The sequence below is a fragment of the Heteronotia binoei genome, chromosome 12 (genome assembly GCF_032191835.1).
Source record: "Heteronotia binoei isolate CCM8104 ecotype False Entrance Well chromosome 12, APGP_CSIRO_Hbin_v1, whole genome shotgun sequence".
Taxonomy (NCBI): Eukaryota; Metazoa; Chordata; class Lepidosauria; order Squamata; family Gekkonidae; genus Heteronotia; species Heteronotia binoei.
Window position 1 is genome coordinate 13598686 of NC_083234.1, and position 19212 is coordinate 13617897.

The 19212-nt window shown below is 45.8% G+C and overlaps 1 protein-coding gene across 1 annotated transcript in view; it reads left to right on the top strand.

Annotated features, from left to right (window-relative positions):
• Nucleotides 1-14932, top strand: part of TECTA (tectorin alpha) — a 232242-nt gene extending 217310 nt beyond the window's left edge. Inside the window, 7 exon segments of the mRNA XM_060251812.1 lie at nucleotides 3072-3274; nucleotides 7730-7893; nucleotides 9819-10067; nucleotides 10138-10300; nucleotides 11599-11683; nucleotides 12168-12284; nucleotides 14708-14932. Coding sequence (XP_060107795.1) covers nucleotides 3072-3274; nucleotides 7730-7893; nucleotides 9819-10067; nucleotides 10138-10300; nucleotides 11599-11683; nucleotides 12168-12284; nucleotides 14708-14808 — 1082 coding nt within the window. The 3' untranslated portion in view covers nucleotides 14809-14932.
• The last annotated feature ends 4280 nt before the right edge of the window (nucleotides 14933-19212 follow it).

A 19212-nucleotide genomic window follows, 5' to 3' on the forward strand; every position in this document is an offset into this window, starting at 1 on the left:
TTGAATCCAAGAAGGTTAGGATTTAACACACGAGGGGTGCTGTTCCGTAACTGAGGAAGCAACTACAGAAAAGCCCTGTCTCCCATCCCAAAGAGGAGAAGTTCAGGAAGATTGTCAGGCCAGCCCAGACAGACTAAGATTCATGCACAGTTTGGGCCTCCGATTAAGAGGGGCCTCTAAGTACAGTTTTAATAAACATGTTTTTGACAATGCCACGGGACCTCTTAAACTTAACACAGCTTTGTGTGTGTGTGAAGTACTGTCAGGTTGCAGCTGACTTGTGGCAACCCCTCAGCAAGGGGCTTTCAAAGCAAAGTAAGAAGCAGAGGTGGTTTGCCATTGCCTTCTCCTTTAGACTTCCTTGGAGGCTGCCCTTCCAGGTACTAACCAGGGCTGACCCCGCCTAGCTTTCATGAGATTAGGCTATACCATGCTACCTTCTAAGGTTGCCAAGGCCAATTCAAGAAATATCTGGGGACTTTGGGGGTGGAGCCAGGAGACATTGGGGGTGGAGCCAAAAGCAAGGGTGTGGCATGCATAATTGAACTCCAAAGGGAGTTCTGGCCATCACATTTAAAGGGACCGCACACCTTTTAAATGCCTTCCCTCCACTGGAAATCATGAAGGATACGGGCACCTTCTTTGGGGGCTCATAGAACTGGACCTCCTGGTCCAATATTTTTGCAACATAGAGGGTATTTTGGGGAGAGGCACTGGATGCTATGCTGAAACACTGGTGCCTCTATCTCCAAAAACAGCCCCCCCCCCACCGAGCTCTAGATATCTGCAGATCAATTCTCCATTATACCCTATGGGAATCGGTCTGCATAGGGAATAATGGGTGCCCAGAAGACATTTCCCTCCCCCAGCCCCTGCTTTCTGATGATCCTGAAGCAGGGGGAGGGCCTCCAAACCAGAGGAATCCTGTCCCTACCTGGGGATTGGTAGCCCTGCTACCTTCCCTCTGGCATAGTTTTAGCATGTCTTAATCCAGCCATAGACCCCAAACATTCTTAGCGAGCAATAAAATATCATCCCCAAATTTGAAAGGGCATCCTTATAGCTACCGTTCATAGATTGGGTGATGTTACTGAATATCTTGGGTGCTACTGCTTGGCTTCAAATCGTTGTGGCTTCAAGGCTGTGTTACAGACATAACTGCTCTTCCAGTTTTCTCTAGAATATATACGAGTCAGCATAGTTCAGGGCTGTCTATCTGTGTCTCTCTTGGATGCCAAGAGTGTTAATTATTTTTCTCACCCATGCAGTCCCCTGGGCAAGCTAGAAGGGCGAAACAGAACAGTTGCAGGCTCAGTGTCATTTTGACAGGAAGCTCCAGTCGGGCATGACTGTCCACACTCCACCGCAATTGTGTATATTGGCCTCTTTCCCCAAACAAAACGCTCAGAAGCAACGCAGACTTCTCTGCTATCCAAGATCTAAACCCAGAATATACTCTGAATTAAAACGTGTAGCCGTATTAAAAAATTTGAAATTGGAAAAAAAACATTTAGAACTCTAAAAAATAAATGAAGAGTTTGCAAGCTATCTTCGACCAGAAAAATTCCTCTGTAAGGGGCATAATATATAGCTGATAATATATAGCTGATAACAGAAAGGTAGGCATGTACGGTGTGCAGGGTCCTCTCTGAATTCTCTTGGAAGGAATTTCCAGAAGAGAATGCTGCCGCCACCTAAAACACTCGCACACCATGTGAGGGCAGAGCTTCGCTTAAAGAATTTGAGATGTGGAAAGACAGAGGTGAGAAAAGCAGACAAGGCTCATGCTATTTAGAGCAGCGGTTTCCAACCGTTTTGGAATGGCGACCCCCCACGTCCAAATTTACTCGGTATGGTGACTCCACCAGAGCTGGACAAAGGTGTCCTAGGCAGATTATGACCCTGGCCCCCGTCTCGTTCAGCATTCCAATTTCTGCAGTGGCTAACTTGACGTTTTTGAGAAACCAGCAAACATCACACAAAGGGTGCAGCTGCCCCCACTGTGAATCCCAAGCAAGTGGCGGGAGGGACGGTGGCTCAGTGGTAGAGCATCTGCTTGGGAAGCAGAAGGTCCCAGGTTCAATCCCTGGCATCTCCAAAAAAGGGTCCAGGCAAATAGGCGTGAAAAACCTCAGCTTGAGACCCTGGAGAGCCGCTGCCAGTCTGAGAAGACGATACTGACTTTGATGGATCAAGGGTCTGATTCAGTAGAAGGCAGCTTCATATGTTCATATGCGGCAGTCTGACATACAAAGCATTTGTGTATGGAGGTTGCATTCCAGCAGCCTCTGCCTACCCCCTCCTTCTCTATTACTCCCTCAAATCCCCCCTAAGTTTCTAAGAAACTCATTCTAGTTTCTACCATCAGGACATTTTTTAAACTTTATCTACCTCCAAATCCAAATCCCTTTGTTGCCATAAAGACTTAATCTACATGTATGGAGGGAAACCTCCAGCAACTAATGTATGACATGGAAGATCCTGTTTCCAAGGTCAGATCTTGCTTTCCGAAATACAGACATAGAAAGGTACAATATAGTGGGTTCGATGCAGCAAAGAGGCGAGGTGGTAGTGATCATAGCTCTTTTATTAGATACAGCTGCACTCAAAAGACGGAAGAACTGGGCCAACGGGGCAACTCAGAGTTCCCGCGCAAGCACATTATTGGATCATTCAAACCAGCAGGGCACCGGTGATTGGTGCAAGGCAGTAGGGGTTTGGATCCTGCTGCCCATTGTTCCTGAGTCCCCAAGCTCAGTCCTTATGGCTCCAATGAACCTGGCAGGAACACCCATAGCAGTCTTCACTTAGGTCCTCATACACAACAAAAGGACAGAAGTGGCCTTTAGGGAGGGATGGCCTGAGATCCATTCTCAGAGGCTTTGTGACCCACTTTTGAGTCCCAATTCACAGGTTGGGAAACACTGATTTAGAGTTGTCTGGGTCCAAAGATGCATCCTCGGGCAGCAAATTCCACATTTTAATCACTCTCGGTGTAAAGGAGTCTCTTTTGTCTCTTCCTGAATACCTACTCATACTGTCTCCATAATAACTCCCAATGCTCTTTGCAGACACACATGACATCCTGGATGCCGAGGTGACCTGCAAAGCTGCGCAGATGGAGGTGTCCATCTCGAAGTGCAAGCTGTTCCAGCTGGGCTTTGAACGGGAAGGAGTGCGCATCAATGACCGCCAGTGCCTTGGCATCGAAGGCGAAGATTTCATCTCCTTCCAGATCAATAACACCAAGGGCAACTGCGGAAACATAGTGCAGGTCAGATTAGCTGGGGACTCTGGTTTGCAGTTATTTCTTGCTTCCTTGAACCTTCCGGGCTTCCTGAACTTATACCCCAAGCCAAGTATCATTGCAGTCAAAGCACCACTGTAGCCTATCTTCATTATCCTTTACACAGTGCCACTGATATTTAACCCACTTTCTAAATTGTTTATGGTTTATGGAAGAGAAGGCAAAAGAAAATGGAACAATAAGAAGAGAAATTTTATATCACTTAACAAGTCCGGAGCCCCATGTATTTCGCCCTCAGCTTAGTCAGGGCATCTGTGAAGCAACCGTCTTTTAACAGGATTCGCCTTATTGCTGTTGGAACACACTGAGATACATTTGCCTTACAGATTCCCTGACAAAGCTGCATGCGAAATGTAGGGACCCTTCAATGAAAAGAAATGTCTTTCCCACTGCACCATTCCCTCCCTTCTTCTCTTTGATCTGCCTTGGTGTGGCCCTCTTTGCTGCAGAGCCAGTTTGGTGTAGTGGTGAAGTGTGCGGACTCTTATCTGGGAGAACCGGGTTTGATTCCCCACTCCTCCACTTGCACCTGCTGGGATGGCCTTGGGTCAGCCATCGCTTTGGTAGGAGCTGTCCTTGAAAGGGTAGCTTCTGGGAGAGCTCTCTCAGCCCCACCTACCTCACAGGGTGTCTGTTGTGATTGGGGGTGGGGGAGGAAGGTAAACAAGATTGTGAGCTGCTCGGAGACTCTGAGATTCAGAGTATAGGGTGGGATATACATCCAATATCATCGTCTTCTTCTACAGTATGCCATGCCTTAGGAGCCCCCAACATGGTGCTCATTGGCACCTATCTTGGCACTCATTACGTTTTTAAAAAGTGGATGGGGCTCTTGTCCAGTAGGGTTGCTGATTGGCCACTGGCAATCTGATTAGGAACATAAGAGAACAGCAGAGAAGCCATGTTGATCAGGCCATCCAGTCCAACACTCTGTGTCTCATAAGAACAGAAGAGAAGCCATGTTGGATCAGGCCAATGGCCCATGCAGTCCAACACTCTGTGTCACACAGTGGCCAAAATCCAGGTTCCATAAGGAGACCCACCAGTGAGGCCAGAATGCCAGAAACCCTCCTACTGTTGCCTCCCCTAAGCACTGAGAATATAGAGCATCACTGCCCCAGACAGAGTGTTCCATCTATACCGTGTGGCTAAGAGCCACTGATGCTGTGGCTGTAGTAATTTAGAGCAGCGTACTCTAATCTGGAGAACCAGATTTGATTTCCCACTCCTCCTCCACATACAGCCAGCTGGGTAACCTTGCATCAGTTGCAGTTCTCTCAGAGCTCTCTCAGCCCCACCTATCTCACAGGGTGTCTGTTGCAGGGAGAGAAAGGGAAGGAGACTGTAAGCCGGGTAGTTCTTTGGGCAGTGAAGAGGGGGGGAGTAAAACCAATTCTTCTTCTGTATCTTTATCCAGTCTCCTCTTGAAACTATGTTTATAGTCGCCACCACTTCCTATGGCAGTGAATTCCACACGTTGGGCAGATTAAAGGAATGTTATTTCAGCAACAGCCACTGCCACAGTATAAATCTTCTTCTCTCTTGATTGTTTAAATTACCACATTTCTCCCCTAAGAACATAAGAGAAGCCATGTTGCATCAGGCCAATGGCCCATCCAGTCCAACACTCTGTGTCACACAGTGGCCAAAAAACCCAAGTGCCATCAGGAGGTCCATCAGTGGGGCCACGACACTAAAAGCCCTCCCACTGTGCCCCCCCGCCCCAAGCACCAAGAATACAGAGCATCACTGCCTCAGACAGAGAGTTCCATCAATACATTGTGGCTAATAGCCACTGATGGACCTCTGCTCCATATGCTTAGCCAATCCCCTCTTGAAGCTGGCTACGCTTGCAGCTGCCACCACCTCTTGTGGCAGTGAATTCCATGTGTTAATCACCCTTTGGGTGAAGAAGAACTTCCTTTTATCCGTTCTAACCTGACTAAAATTGAACGTCCGCGAGTTCTCGTATTGTGAGAAAGGAAGAAAAGTACTTCTTTCTCTGCCTTCTCTATCCCAGGTTTACAGGATTATGGATGGGACAGAGAAGGTAGAGAAAGAAGTACTTTTCTCCCTTTCTCACAATATGAAAATTTGTGGACATTCGATGAAATCGCTGAGCAGTCGGGTTAGAACTTGGCTTCGGTATATGTGACTCTGCCTCCAGTGGCAGCCTTTTTGAAGTTGGCTCCGCCTCCAGTGGTACTCTTTTCTTTTTGCCATCAAGTCAATCTGAATGGCGACCCCCAGTGGGGCTTGAAGGCAAGGGACACTGAGAGGTATTCCTGCCTCTGCGTCATGACCCTCGTGTTCCTTGGAAGTCTCCCACCCAAATACTAGCCAGGGCCTGCCTGGCTTAGCTTCCAAGGTCTGATGAGATCGGGCTCTTAAAAAAATAAAACCCTGCTCATTAGAAGGAAAGGCCATCTTTCATATTTTCTTTGTAATTTGCTGTGGGGCTAGTTAGTGATGCCGGCTCTCCGTTTGAGATGCGAACCGATCAATCTCTCCTTATTGTGGTCACACACCAGAACCACAATAAACTAAAAAAAAAAAAAAGTAACATTTTTGGCCCGCATCCCTTAATCAGCTCGAGCGTATTACTCTGCTAATTGAAGCTTTTAAAAAAGAAAGCGATTTCATTCTGCGCAAAGAAATTGCCGCAAAGAAAAAACTCCGTAGGAGACTTTGTTCTGCTGTGAATGACTGCATAAGCACTACGCCAGGGCCACACTGGTGGGACAAGAACCAGTGTAATTTAGAAGAAGAAGAAGAAGACGACGAAGACGAAGAAGAAGACGACGACGACGACTGCAGATTTATACCCCGCCCTTCTCTCTGAATCAGAGACTCAGAGCAGCTTACAATCTCCTATCTCTTCTTCCCCCACAGCAGACACCCTGTGAGGTAAGTGGGGCTGAGAGGGCTCTCCCAGAAGCTGCCCTTTCAAGGGCAACTTCTGAGATAGCTATGGCTAACCCAAGGCCATTCCAGCAGGTGCAAGTGGAGGAGTGAGGAATCAAACCCGGTTCTCCCAGGTAAGAGTCCGCACACTTTAACCACTACACCAAACTGGCTGTAAAGCACTGGATTGATTTGACAGAGAGGATTGCTGGGGGAAGAGGATGCAGGAGAGATCTGCAGGCCTTGCATTCGTGGATCACAGGATCCAACCCATGAGTAAATAACAGAACACTGATGTTTTCTGTGGGTGGATGGATATGCACAGAGCCTCCCCCCCCAGTTGAGTAAGCTCCTCTGTTTCTCGAGTGCTAAGAAATATCTATAATCATAGATTTTCTCTGGGGTCTGGTACAAGGTAGAACCACACAAGCTCAATATAAGATGGACTGACTCACTCAAGGAAGCTGTGGCCTTCGGTCTGCAAAACCTGAACCAGGCTGTTAATGATAGGAATAGGATGCTTTGGAAGTCATTAATTCATAAGGTCAGAGCCCCGTGGAGCAGAGTGGTAAACCTGCAGTACTGCAGTCCAAGCTCTGCTCAAGAGATGAGTTCGATCCCAGCGGAAGCTGGGTTCGGGTAGCTGGCTCAAGGTTGACTCAGCCTCCCATCCTTCCGAGGTCGGTCAAATGAGTCCCCAGCTAGCTGGGGGGAAAGTGTAGATGACTGGGGAAGGCAATGGCAAACCACTCTGTAAAAAGTCAGAAACGACTGGCTTGCACAGGGGACTACCTTTACCTTATAAAAAAAATTCATAAGGTCACCATAAGCTGGAAGCGACTTCACAACATCTAGCACACGGGACTATGTTAGAGAATTTTGCACGCAGCAGAAGACACTGAAGGAGAGGGACAGGCAAACACAGGAATTAATAGACGAGAGAGATAACTGTATTCAATGGTAGAATATATTTACCAAAACAGCATCCAATATTCAGAGTCATTGCCAGGCCAAGGTCATACACAGTAAACAGTACACACTCCAGTAGATAACAGTATACACCAGTAAGTATACACAACACGATCCAAGCACAGTAGCATAGGATCCAAAACCAGCAGTGTTTGCTGCCACCCGGACAGTGAGTCTCTCAGTACCCACAATCCTTACAGGCAGACAGAGCAAGCTCACAGAGCTTCCCTAAATACACATACCAATCATGCAAGCTCACCAGAGGTTGCATCAGCTCTGTGAGTCAGCACAAAGCCTAATTACAGGTGAGGTCATTCCACCTTACCTCAGTAACAGGTAACAGCTGGGCCATGATGCAGCATGACTCAGCATGACATTGCAGAAACAACATTTACTATTACTAAGATGGAGTCAGTCAGCCATTTTAGGACTGAGTTCCAACAGACTATACAAGACCTGAGAGGGTACAAGCATCACCCGAGGTTATCGTCTGCTTTTCTTTTTGTAGAAACATAACCTCCTTTCTCTTCTTTTTTTCCCCCTGCGCAGTCCAACAGCACCCACATCATGTACAAAAATACAGTCTGGATTGAGAGCGCCAACAACACTGGAAACATAATCACCCGCGACCGGACTATTAATGTTGAGTTCTCCTGTGCCTATGAACTTGACATAAAGATATCTTTGGATTCCGTCATTAGGCCTATGCTCAGGTAAGCGATGCGCCTGGCTCGTTGGTGGACTTGGAGAGGTAAGTTGGTGGTGGGTTCCATGCATGCACCAAAGCTCCCTGACCAACCTTCTCTAAGCCCCTAACCACAAGAAGACTGACGTTGGAGCCATCCCTGTGTACGAAGCTATGTAATATGGAAACTATGTAATATGGAAACTATTACATAGCTATGTAATATGCTATGTAATATGGAAACTGGTGGCTGACAGATCTCAGCACTGGCAGTGTGCTGCTAGAAGGGCAATCCAGGAGATCTCTGTTCATTCATGGTCTTCTTGTTTCTGTGAATAAAGACTCCAGGCTGACTCCCATGTTTGCAAAGCCTTTTCTTAGCACAGCATGTGAACAAGGCTTTTGACTCAGGGGCTGAGATGAAAAGAAATCTGCCCCAAAGCAGCTTTGTAAAAACAAAAAACAACAACTGAACAAGTTGCAGGAAAATGAAACAACAGAATGGTGTTGCCTCGTTCTCATAAGAGCCTCAAACACCTCATATTTTGGTCAGAAGTCTCAAAAGAGGGGAGAGGAAAGGAAAACTCCAGTCACCATTTTCTTCCAAGCCTTCTCGTTGTAAGGCCCTATAAACCACTTCAGCTCAGCTCCAGAAAGTGCTGTGGAAGGGCAGAGCTGCCGTATTCCAACTTTACATATGTTAAAGGGGCGTAGGGATCCCTCCGTCTTTACTTTCTTCTCCTCCATTCCCACACTGGAAACCTTCATTTGTAAAGCATGCAATCCATTACTGGGGCAACAACAGCAGTAGAGAGCCAGTTTGGAGAGCCAGTTTGGTGTAGTGGTTAAGTGTGCGGACTCTTATCTGAGAGAACCGGGTTTGATTCCCCACTCCTCCACTTGCACCTGCTAGCATGGCCTTGGGTCAGCCATAGCTCTGGCAGAGGTTGTCCTTGAAAGGACAGCTGCTGTGACAGCCCTCTCACCCCCACCCACCTCACAGGGTGTCTGTTGTGGGGGAGGAAGGTAAAGGAGATTGTGAGCCGCTCTGAGACTCTTTGGAGTGGGAGCGGGATATAAATCCAATATCTTCATTTTCTTCTTCTTCTTAAGATGACAAAAATTGTTCATCCCTGACCCCAAGCATCTAATGCAGGGGTTCCCAACTTTTGAGTGCCTGGGGGCATCTTTGGAATTCGGACAAAGAGTGATGATGGGCACAATCACAAAAATGGCTGCCACAGGAAGCTGAGCCAGTTACAAAATGGCTGCTGCAGCAGGCCAACTAATTACAAAATGTTAGGGATCAGGATTATATACTGTTCTAATAGTAACTCTTCAACATTCCAGACAGAAGCTGTTCAATCTGCACAGCCAATCAGAAGCCCTGCTGGGAAAAAGCCTGACCTAGCCCTGCCCACTTCCTAAAAGCACTTGGCAGGTGCCAGGTAAGGTGTTGGTGGATGCCATGGCACCCACAAGCACCTTGTTGGGAACCCCTGATCTAGCACAGCCTTCCGTTTCTTGCTTGATATTTGCTGACCATGTTAAAAACCACTTATGTAGTGCCCCAGTTAGGGCTGCAATGAACACCTTTGAATTATCACATATTTAATACCAAAGAAGCAAGGAGACCCTTGCTGCTTATATTTATATGGGAATTATAGCATATCTGATGGTCAGGAAAAAGAGAATCCTAAACCAAGCTACTTGCTTGAAGAAACAGGGGGGAAATTGCCTTGAACATTTAATTTCTCTCTCTGAAAATGTAAAGAGAATCTGTCCTCCTTTTTCACCTACACTGATTAATTAGATCGGCCAGATCCAAAAAAACTGCACAAGTAGTTCCACACACCAGCAGGGATTTAGACTTGTTTTTTCAAATGAGTGCATGAACTGTGGATTTCCATTCTTTCTGTTCATTGTGTGGAAGTTTTCTGTTTCTCCTTTAAGCGTGATTAATCTGACAGTGCCCACGCAAGAAGGGAGCTTCACCACCAAGATGGCGCTGTACAAAAATTCCTCCTACAAGCATCCTTACAGGCAAGGGGAGGTCGTGTTGACCACACGGGATGTCCTTTACGTTGGCGTCTTCGTCCTCGGGGCAGATGCCACCCATCTTATCCTCATGCTGAACAAATGCTATGCCACGCCCACTCGGGATAGCAACGATAAGCTCAGATACTTCATCATTGAAGAAGGGTAAGTGACTTCTTTCCCCCCTTGACCGCTTGCGACTCCAAATTCCTCACAGCTGTGCCATGTGTTCTAGGTGCCAGAACCTCAAAGACAACACCATCGGGATAGAAGAGAATGCCGTTTCGCTGACCTGCCGCTTCCACGTAACCGTCTTCAAGTTCATCGGAGATTATGACGAAGTTCATCTCCACTGTTCCGTCTCACTGTGTGACTCCGAAAAATACTCATGCAAAATAGTAGGTAGTCTAATGGGCAGGTTTTGTTGAGGTGTGCATGCTTACCTTAGGGTGCACACTTCGTCTTAAATGATCCACCATGCTTTTATGGCTCGCGGGAGAAGACCTATGAACATATGAAGCTGCCTTATACTGAATCAGACCCTTGGCCCATCAAAGTCAGTATTGTCTTCTCAGACTGGCTGCGGCTCTCCAGGGTCTCGAGCTGATGTTTTTCATACCTATTTGCCTGGACCCTTTTTTTTTTGGAGATGCCAGGGATTGAACCGGGGACCTTCTGCTTACCAAGCAGATGCTCTACTACTGAGCCACCATCCCTCCCCTCCCTACTTGAACCACCCTCTGATATGAAAGTATATTGAGCTTGAGGAGGGAAGGCCTTCTCTGTGGTGACCTCAAAAGTTATTATTATTAGGAAGGGGACTGAAAACAAACCAGCCAGTATAATAATGCCCTTGTATAAATCTATGGTATGGCCTCATTTGTAATATTGTGTACAGTTCAGGTCACCCCACACCTGAAAAAAGATATCATAGCATTGGGAAAGGTACAGAAAAGGACAACTAAAATTATTAAGGGGATGGAACAACTTCCCTGTGAAAAAAGGTTAGGGCTCTTTACCTTGAAGAAATGATGATTGAGAGGTGATGTGGCAGAGGTTAAGAAATTACGCACAGGATAGAGGAGATAGAGAATGAAGTACTTTTCTACTTTTCTCACAATACAAGAACTTGTGGGCACTCAATGAAATTCATGAGTAGGCTTAGAACAGATAAAAGGAAAGACTTCTTCACCCAAAGAATCATTAACATGTGGAATTCAATGCTGCAGAAAGTGGTGATGGCTATAGGCATAGAATCATAGAGTGGGAAGGGACCTCCAGGGTCATCTAGTCCAACCTCCTGCACAATGCAGGAAACTCACAAATACCTCTCCAAAACGGCATACACAGGTTCAAGAGGGGATTAGATAAACATTAGTGGCTATTAGCCACAAGGTATAGACAGAACACTGTCTGGAGCAGTGACGCTCTATCTTCTTGGTGCCAGTGTGGATGGTGGGGTTAACAGTGGGAGAACTTCTGGAGTTCTGGCCCCACTAGTGGACCTCCTGATGGCACCCGGGCTTTGGCCACTGTGTAACAGAATGTTGGACTGGATAGGCCATTGGCCTGATCCAACATGGCTTCTCTTGTTCTTAACTTTGGAATGCTTTGTCGTTCAGTCAGTTACTTCAATTTGATTTCTGAAGTTCTCCTGAACTTCACCTTCTTATGGTGACCCTTTGTTTTTGGCCAGACCTGCCCGCAGAACAGCAGGAGAGCCAGTGACTACAAAGATCCCAATGAGCAGATCATCTCGGTTGGGCCGATCAGGAGAAAACGTAAGTGAGACAGTTTCACCCAGGGTGTTTGCTTTATTGCAGGGATGGGTTCACATAATCTGGCTGAACCTATTAGCGATCCTGTGTTTGCTTGCTTTTCGGTTTTAAAGAATAGCTTGGTGTACAGAAGAACAATCTGAGTTGAGTCCAGTAGCACCATGAAGACCAATAAGATATTTTGGGGTATAAGCTTTAGAGAGTCAAAGCTCTGGTAATGGGAGCTTTGACTCTCAAAAACTTAAACCCCAAGAATCTTGTCAACCTCTGAGGTTTTAAAGGGAAAGCGTTTATTCTTCGGTGGTGTGGGATTTTGGACTTGGCTTGTTCCAAATAATATCCATGTGCCGGGGCAGGCTTTAACAGTGAAGCATTTGTACCCAGCTTTGTCCAGACCTCTCCCATTGGGTCACTCCCACCTTTACCCTAATCCAAGCCACTGGACACGGTCCTTTTTTTGCCATTCCCTTCATCTCTTGTGTTTCAGGTCTAGACTGGTGTGAAGACAATGGAGGCTGCGAACAGATATGCACGAGCCAAGTGGACGGGCCGCTGTGCAGCTGCGTAACGGGAATGTTGCAGGAAGACGGCAAGAGCTGCCGAGGTAACCGATCAAAGCGCTCCCTTGGGATGGGAAGCGCCTTCAGTGCCACGAATGGTCCATAAATTATGTCATGCTTTACAAAAAAAACACATTTCTTTCTTTCACTGTAGTTTTACCAGTATATTATCAGTCCTTTCCCCTGCTCTCGATGCTGTTATGAACGTAAGAGGCTGGTTTATATGGAGTCTGAGCGCTGATCCATTTCACCCACCATTGTCTATTCTAGGGGGGAGCCAAACCCGCTTAATGTAAGAGCCGCAAAGAATAAACATCCGATGGTTGAGAGCCGCAATACATGAACAAATACTACACATGGGTTTTTATTAAACTGCTTAATACTGGACTCGGTGGCACAGCTGGCAGCTTCCCTCCCCACATGTTCACTTTTGTTCTTCAGCTCTTGCACGCTCTTTCCCTGCTCTAGAAGTCTGTGTGGCCTCTGTGGTGGAGGAGGAGAGCTGGCAAGCCTGCCTATTTCCCCCTTCTTCCCTGCTTCACACATGGCAGAAATAGTTACCCATTACCCATGGGTCAGCACTCAGAAGCTGACGGATCCCGATACCATCCACAATTCCCATGCTGGGAATTATTAGGAAGGGAATCGAAAACAAATCAGCCAGTATTGTAATGCCCCTGTATAAATCGATGGTGTGGTCTCATTTGGAGTACTGTGTGCAGTTCTGGGCACCGCACCTCAAAAAAGGATATTATATCATTGGAGAAAGTCCAGAAAAGGGCAACTAGAATGATTAAAGGGCTGGAGCACTTTCCCTATGAAGGAAGGTTGAAACGCTTAGGGCTCTTTAGCTTGGAGAAACGTCGACTGCGGGGTGAGATGATAGAGGTTTACAAGATTATGCATGGGAAGGAGAAAGCAGAGAAAGAAATACTTTTCTCCCTTTCTCACAATACAACAACTCATGAAATTGCTGAGCAGTCAAGTTAAAACAGATAAAAGGAAGTCCTTCTTCACCCAAAGGGTGATTAACATGTGGAATTCACTGCCACAGGAGGTGGTGGTGGCTACAAGCATAGCCAGCTTCAAGAGGGGATTGGATAAAAATATGGAGCAGAGGTCCATCAGTGGCTATTAGCCACAGTATGTGTGTGTGTGTGTGTATACACACACACACATATATTGGCCACTGTGTGATACAAAGTGTTGGACTGGATGGGCCTACTATCCAGTCCATCTGGAGATGCCAGAGCCCGAACCTGGGGCCTTCTGCATGCCAAGCAGATGCTCTGCCACTGAGCCATGGTACCACTTCCTGGTTGTTAACTCAACAGAGGATGTGAGGTCAGCCAATGGCAGAGTCCAGTCTAGGGCATTTTCTTGTAATTGCCTCTACATTACACAGTGCTAAGATTCAGACTCAACCTTCTCTTACACATATTTTTTTAAAAGCTGCATGCCAAAAAGCCTTTCCTTAACGGTTGATTGGATCTTCTGGTTTGAGGTGGTTAGGGATTTTTCAGTGAATTTGATTTTTTTTTCTGATTATTCTGATACTGGTTTAAAATTGATCTTGATTTTTATGTATATCGCTTTGAAGCATTTTTTTTGTGAAAGGTGGTTCGTAATCGTTTTAATCAATAAACCACTCTCTTCTGCATACCTTTGTTGTAAGGTACTGGATGGCAGGGCCAGAAAGGGGGCATTCGGTCATTCTTAAAAGTTATTCTCATCCATTCTGCGCTAGTGTGGGGCTTCACCACCACACTCCTGTTTTCATACATTCTCATCTTGTATGTGAGATGGCTATATTACATAGGGAGGGGATATTGATTCTACTCTTCGGCACCTAATTGGACAACCAAGTGCAAGTCGGGGAAAGAAATATCAGTTGGGATCTTCTGCACAGGCAAAATCGATAACACTATGGGATGATAGTAAATCAGTATAATTGACTATCCTGTTGAGCCAAGAAAGGCCACGTCCAGCTATTACAAATGGTGCAAATCCATTCTGGATCTCCCTATAGGTGCTAACATCTCACATTTCCCACCCCATACAGATGTGACCTCTTTCAGCTATACCTCTGCAAAGTTTCATATTGTATCTGCTTAATCCTACTGCTCTTATTTTACATTTTGACTAGCCAGCGCTTGGAAGTGTTCCACGCCCATGCCGAACGGACCTTATCAAATCTTTTTGGATAGAATCTTTTTTTTGAGCTGGCCTTTTTCATTGTGTATATATAAATCAGGCTCGATATCTTCCTGTAATCTGAGGACGTGAGCGCTGACTCACAAAAGCTTACTTGGAATAAATTTCGTTAGTCTTGAAGGTGCCGCTGGACTCCCGTGTTAAAGTTTGTACTAGCTTTGGTCCGTCTTACAAGAAATGCAGACTTTGCTTGTTTCAAGTATGGTTAATGGGTTTTCTCTCCCTTTCTCTCTCTCTCTCTTTCTCCCTGTAGCAACCAGCTCTTCAACTGGACCTCAGGCTGGGCTGCTTCCACTCCTTGTTATCCAGCTATTGTTATGGTGTTTCATCTACAAATCAAACCCAACCTCATAATTCATTCCTGACTTCCTGTCTCAAGTACTGTAATTTACTTTCACCCCTTCTAAGTCCCTGTAGGAAAAAAAACGCATGCAACCCTAAACCTGAACTGCTGTCAATCAGCACCATCTACAACCACCACCATCTACAACCACTGCCATTTTTGTTAACCTATAGCTGCGCTGGAGCCGTTGGGCTGTTTTTAAACGGTCTTAATGCTAAAGGAGATGTTAGCAGCCAAATCTGGAAGGGAAAAGAGAGCCGGTTTGGTGTAGTGGTTAAGTGTGCGGACTCTTATCTGGGAGAACCGGGTTTGATTCCCCACTCTTCCACTTGCACCTGCTGGAATGGCCTTGAAAGGGCAGCTGCTGTGAGAACTCTCTCAGCCCCACCCACCTCACAGGGTGTCTGTTGTGGGGGAGGAAGTTAAGGAGATTGTGAGCCGCTCTGAGATTTGGAGTGGAGGGCAGGATATAAATCCAATATCATCATCATCAAAAAAAAAAACTTAACAGGGCAATAAACTCACCTAAGCCATCAGGGATGCGACTGACATATAACCAGTAGCTGATCCTGTTATCTTCCCCTTTGAGTCTCCTGTCTGAACATCATTTTTAGAGCAAGCGCCATCGACTCTTGGTTTCTCTATGTGGGAGGAATACGTTTTATCTGCTTGCATGCTTTTGTTGCCTGATCTTGGAAGAAAAGAAAAAAAAAATGGGATGTGAAAGAGTTCAGAGTCTGGTGCCCTGGAATTTAAAAAAATCACTCGTTTGTTCCTGCTTTGAAGGCTTTTCATGTTCGGAATTTAGATCCCGCTCTAGCTGTTTTCACCCTTCTGTGTGGTTGCTACGAATCTTGCACATGCGAGAAGAAAAAAAAACACATTAAAAATCCTTTTTGTAGAATGACATTAACAGTTTATATCCGTGCTGGGGAAGGGGGGAGAGGGGGGCTAAACGGATTGATGGATGTGGGAAAACCTTGTGAGTCTTGCGGGGGGGGGCGGGAAATCACCTTAACTGGGTTTTTTTTTAAGGAATTCTCCCAGTTTCTCTAACATAGAGAGACCACAGCAACAACTCAAGTTACAACTTATGCCGTTGAACGTTTTTTTATAATAAACCTAGCTCGGTAATCAAGAAGCAATTCAGCTCTTGAGCTTGGAGCAGTCTGGTCCCTCCTGATATGTAGCTTTTACACTGCAAGAAGGGTTTTGGTTCCATGATTCCGGAAGCCCGGCTTGAACTTGGGACAGAATGCATCCTCGTACGATCAGACATCACGTTGCGGTGTAAGAACATCTTCACGGAAAGAGGAGTCTCTGGTGCCACTTGTGGCAGAGATACCGAAGGCTGTGATGTGCCATGAGCTTAGCCACGCTGCAGGATTCTAGTCATTCCGTGCTCCTGGGGCACCCAGTCCTGCCATTCTGTAACAAGGATAGGAATAGGATCTCTAGCAAAGAAACTCTCATTTCTTCACCAACTACAACTTCCAGGATTCTTTGGAGGAAGGAAGCCATTTTAGTGAAAGTGGCCGATAGAGGTTTCTACTGTAGGATGGATCAGTGTTTCAGCCTGAGTTACTCTGCCTTTTCACTACACTCACATATTGCCTTTTAACTCAATAAATAGCTCCATTTGAAGGGGGGGGGGGGGTCGGACTGTCGAGACGTGTCTTTTTGCCCCGTTGATCCGCTCTTGGTGAGCCTTCTATTTCCTGTTATTATACACTCAGCCAAATAATTTAAACATGGTTTATTCTTAAATAAAACTTGGGTGTTCAAAGAATCTCATTTCTTGCTTGTTCTTGCTTCTCACGGGGAGCTGAGGATAACCAGTTATTCTTCTTACATGGAGATGACGGAGGTCATTCTGGGGACTCCTGCCCCTTCCTACTCCCCTGACCCAAACACAGGCCCCAAACCCAGAAAAACTTCAGAAGAACTAAGTTGTTCATCGAGGACACCAATCTTAACCAATAGGCAACCAGAAAAGCTAGCCACAATGTGAAAGATTCCAAAAGCATAATATTACACTTAACAATTAATAGTGATTATAAAGGAAATAACAGTCCCATGGCGCAGAGTGGTAAAGCTGCAGTACTGCAGTCCGAGCTCTCCGCTCACAACCTGAGTTCAATCCCGGCAGAAGCTGGGTTCTGGTAGCCGGCTCAAGATTGACTCAGCTTTCCATCCTTCCGAGGTTGGTAAAATGAGTACCCAGCTTGCTGGGGAGAAAGTGTAGATGACTGGGGAAGGCAATGGCAAACCACCCCGTAAAAAAGTCTGCCATGAAAACATCGTGATGCGATGTCACCCCAGAGTCGGAAACGACTGGTACTTGCACAGGGGACTATCTTTAACTTTGGTGTAGTGGTTAAGTGTGCGGACTCTATCTGGGGGAACCGGGTTTGATTCCCCACTCCTCCACTTGCACCTGCTGGCATGGCCTTGGGTCAGCCATAGCCCTGGCAGAGGTTGTCCTTGAAAGGGCAGCTGCTGTGACAGCCCTCTCCAGCCCCACCCACCTCACAGGGTGTCTGTTGTGGGGGAGGAAGGTAAAGGAGATTGTGAGCCGCTCTGAGGCTCTTCGGAGTGGAGGGCGGGATAGAAATCCAATATCTTCTTCTTTATAAAGGAAATGTTCTGACCTGGATAGCCCAGGCTAGCCAGATCTCATAAGATCTTGGAAGCTAAGCAGGGTTGGCCCTGGTCAGTATTTGAATGAGAGACCCCCGAGGAATACCAGGGCCGTGATATGGAGGCAGGCACCTCTTTCGTGCCTTGAAATCTACATGAGGCCACTATAAGTCAGCTGTGACTTAATGGCAAAAAGATAAAGAAAATAATAATTTATGTGGCGTCAAAAGTCAAAAAGCAGAAAAGGGAAAAGAACAGGCAGGAACACATGGGACGAAACGGTTCCGTAGACATCCTTGCCACGAAGAGCTTCAGCGATAATAATCAGCACTTTGAATGGAACGTGGGGGCAGAGAATGTCTTTAAAAACAGCAACAAGTATGAAAAAGAGAAGGTCAGCAGCGTTTTCCTTTACTGCCTGGCTAGGGTGTTAAGTCAGACGAGGACCCCAAGAGGTAGGTGGGGTTCAGATAGTCTTTGTTCAGACTGACTCAAAATGGAGATGACCCCATGGCCTGATCTGAAGGAGGACAGCAAGAAACAATCTGTACTTGGTTAATCAAAACTCAGGTCTTTGTCTGAAGAAGAATGCATGCATACGAAAGCTTACATTCTGAATAAAACTTTGTTGGTCTTAAATTAAAATTAAAGTTGCTACTTGACGCCTGCTTTATTCTTAACTCAAGGAAAAAAGCTTCAAACAATGGAATTGACACCTATAAGTCTTTTGGAAGAATTTAAAAAAACAAACAAGTGAGCCAATAACCAAGGATTTAACACTATCCAGCTAGCCAGTTATAGAGAGTATTCTGATGGTGTTTTTAAACATAATTTTTCATAATCCACATCGTATTTGCTGTTGAACCGTGTGTCAGGAAAGAACTGGGGGCTTCCGCTTGGAGTAACAATTTTTAATCTAATTCAGTTTTTCGATTTATATCCCGCCCCATCTTGCAGGCAGGCTCAGGGCGGATTACAACGGTAAAAACAGCATATTAAAATTAAAGCCACGTATTAAGATAAAACAAAGAAATTTCTTCACCCACATGTTACGAAATGGATGATCTGAGAACGCAGGGGAATTTGGGCCATTCATTATTGCCAGCTCTGGGGTTAGAAATACCTGGAGATATTGGGGGTAGAGCCTGGGGCCTGGGGAGGGGAGGGACTGCAGCAGGGTACAATCCCATATAGTCCACCATCCAAAGCAGCCATTTTTTTCCAGGGGAACTGATCTCTATTATCTGGAGATCTCTAAGCCCCACCTGGAGGTTGGTAACCCTAAAATCTAGTTAGTTGACCATACTTTTAATATCCAGCCAATTAAGGCCAGTTCTGCAATTAGTATCTCATGTGTTCTTTACATTAATACACCTGTCTCCTAGCTTTGGTCACTCTCAGATCACCACGTGCTTGCAGTGTTATAAGTTCTCACCTCTGCATAGGTAAAACGGTTCATTATTTGTTTGTATCATTTACTGAGATGAAACAGAGACATATAAAAAAACTCCTAAATATTAAGGGGTCCTCTTTCTTTCATTCAGCTTTCTGAAGCTCCCAGTAATGCTTCTGTTCTTGTTCCTGCGAATGGAGTAGATCAGAAATCAAATATGTTGAAAGTTTCCCATATAAACAAAGCCCTTCCATGAGATCACAGCACCAATTTAATTTACGGAGCTGTCAAAATATTTTGTTGAGATAGTTGTGAAACTGTATTACATAAGATTTTGTGATCAAATCAAGGTCATATTCCTTGGACTGTTTAGACCAGAGGT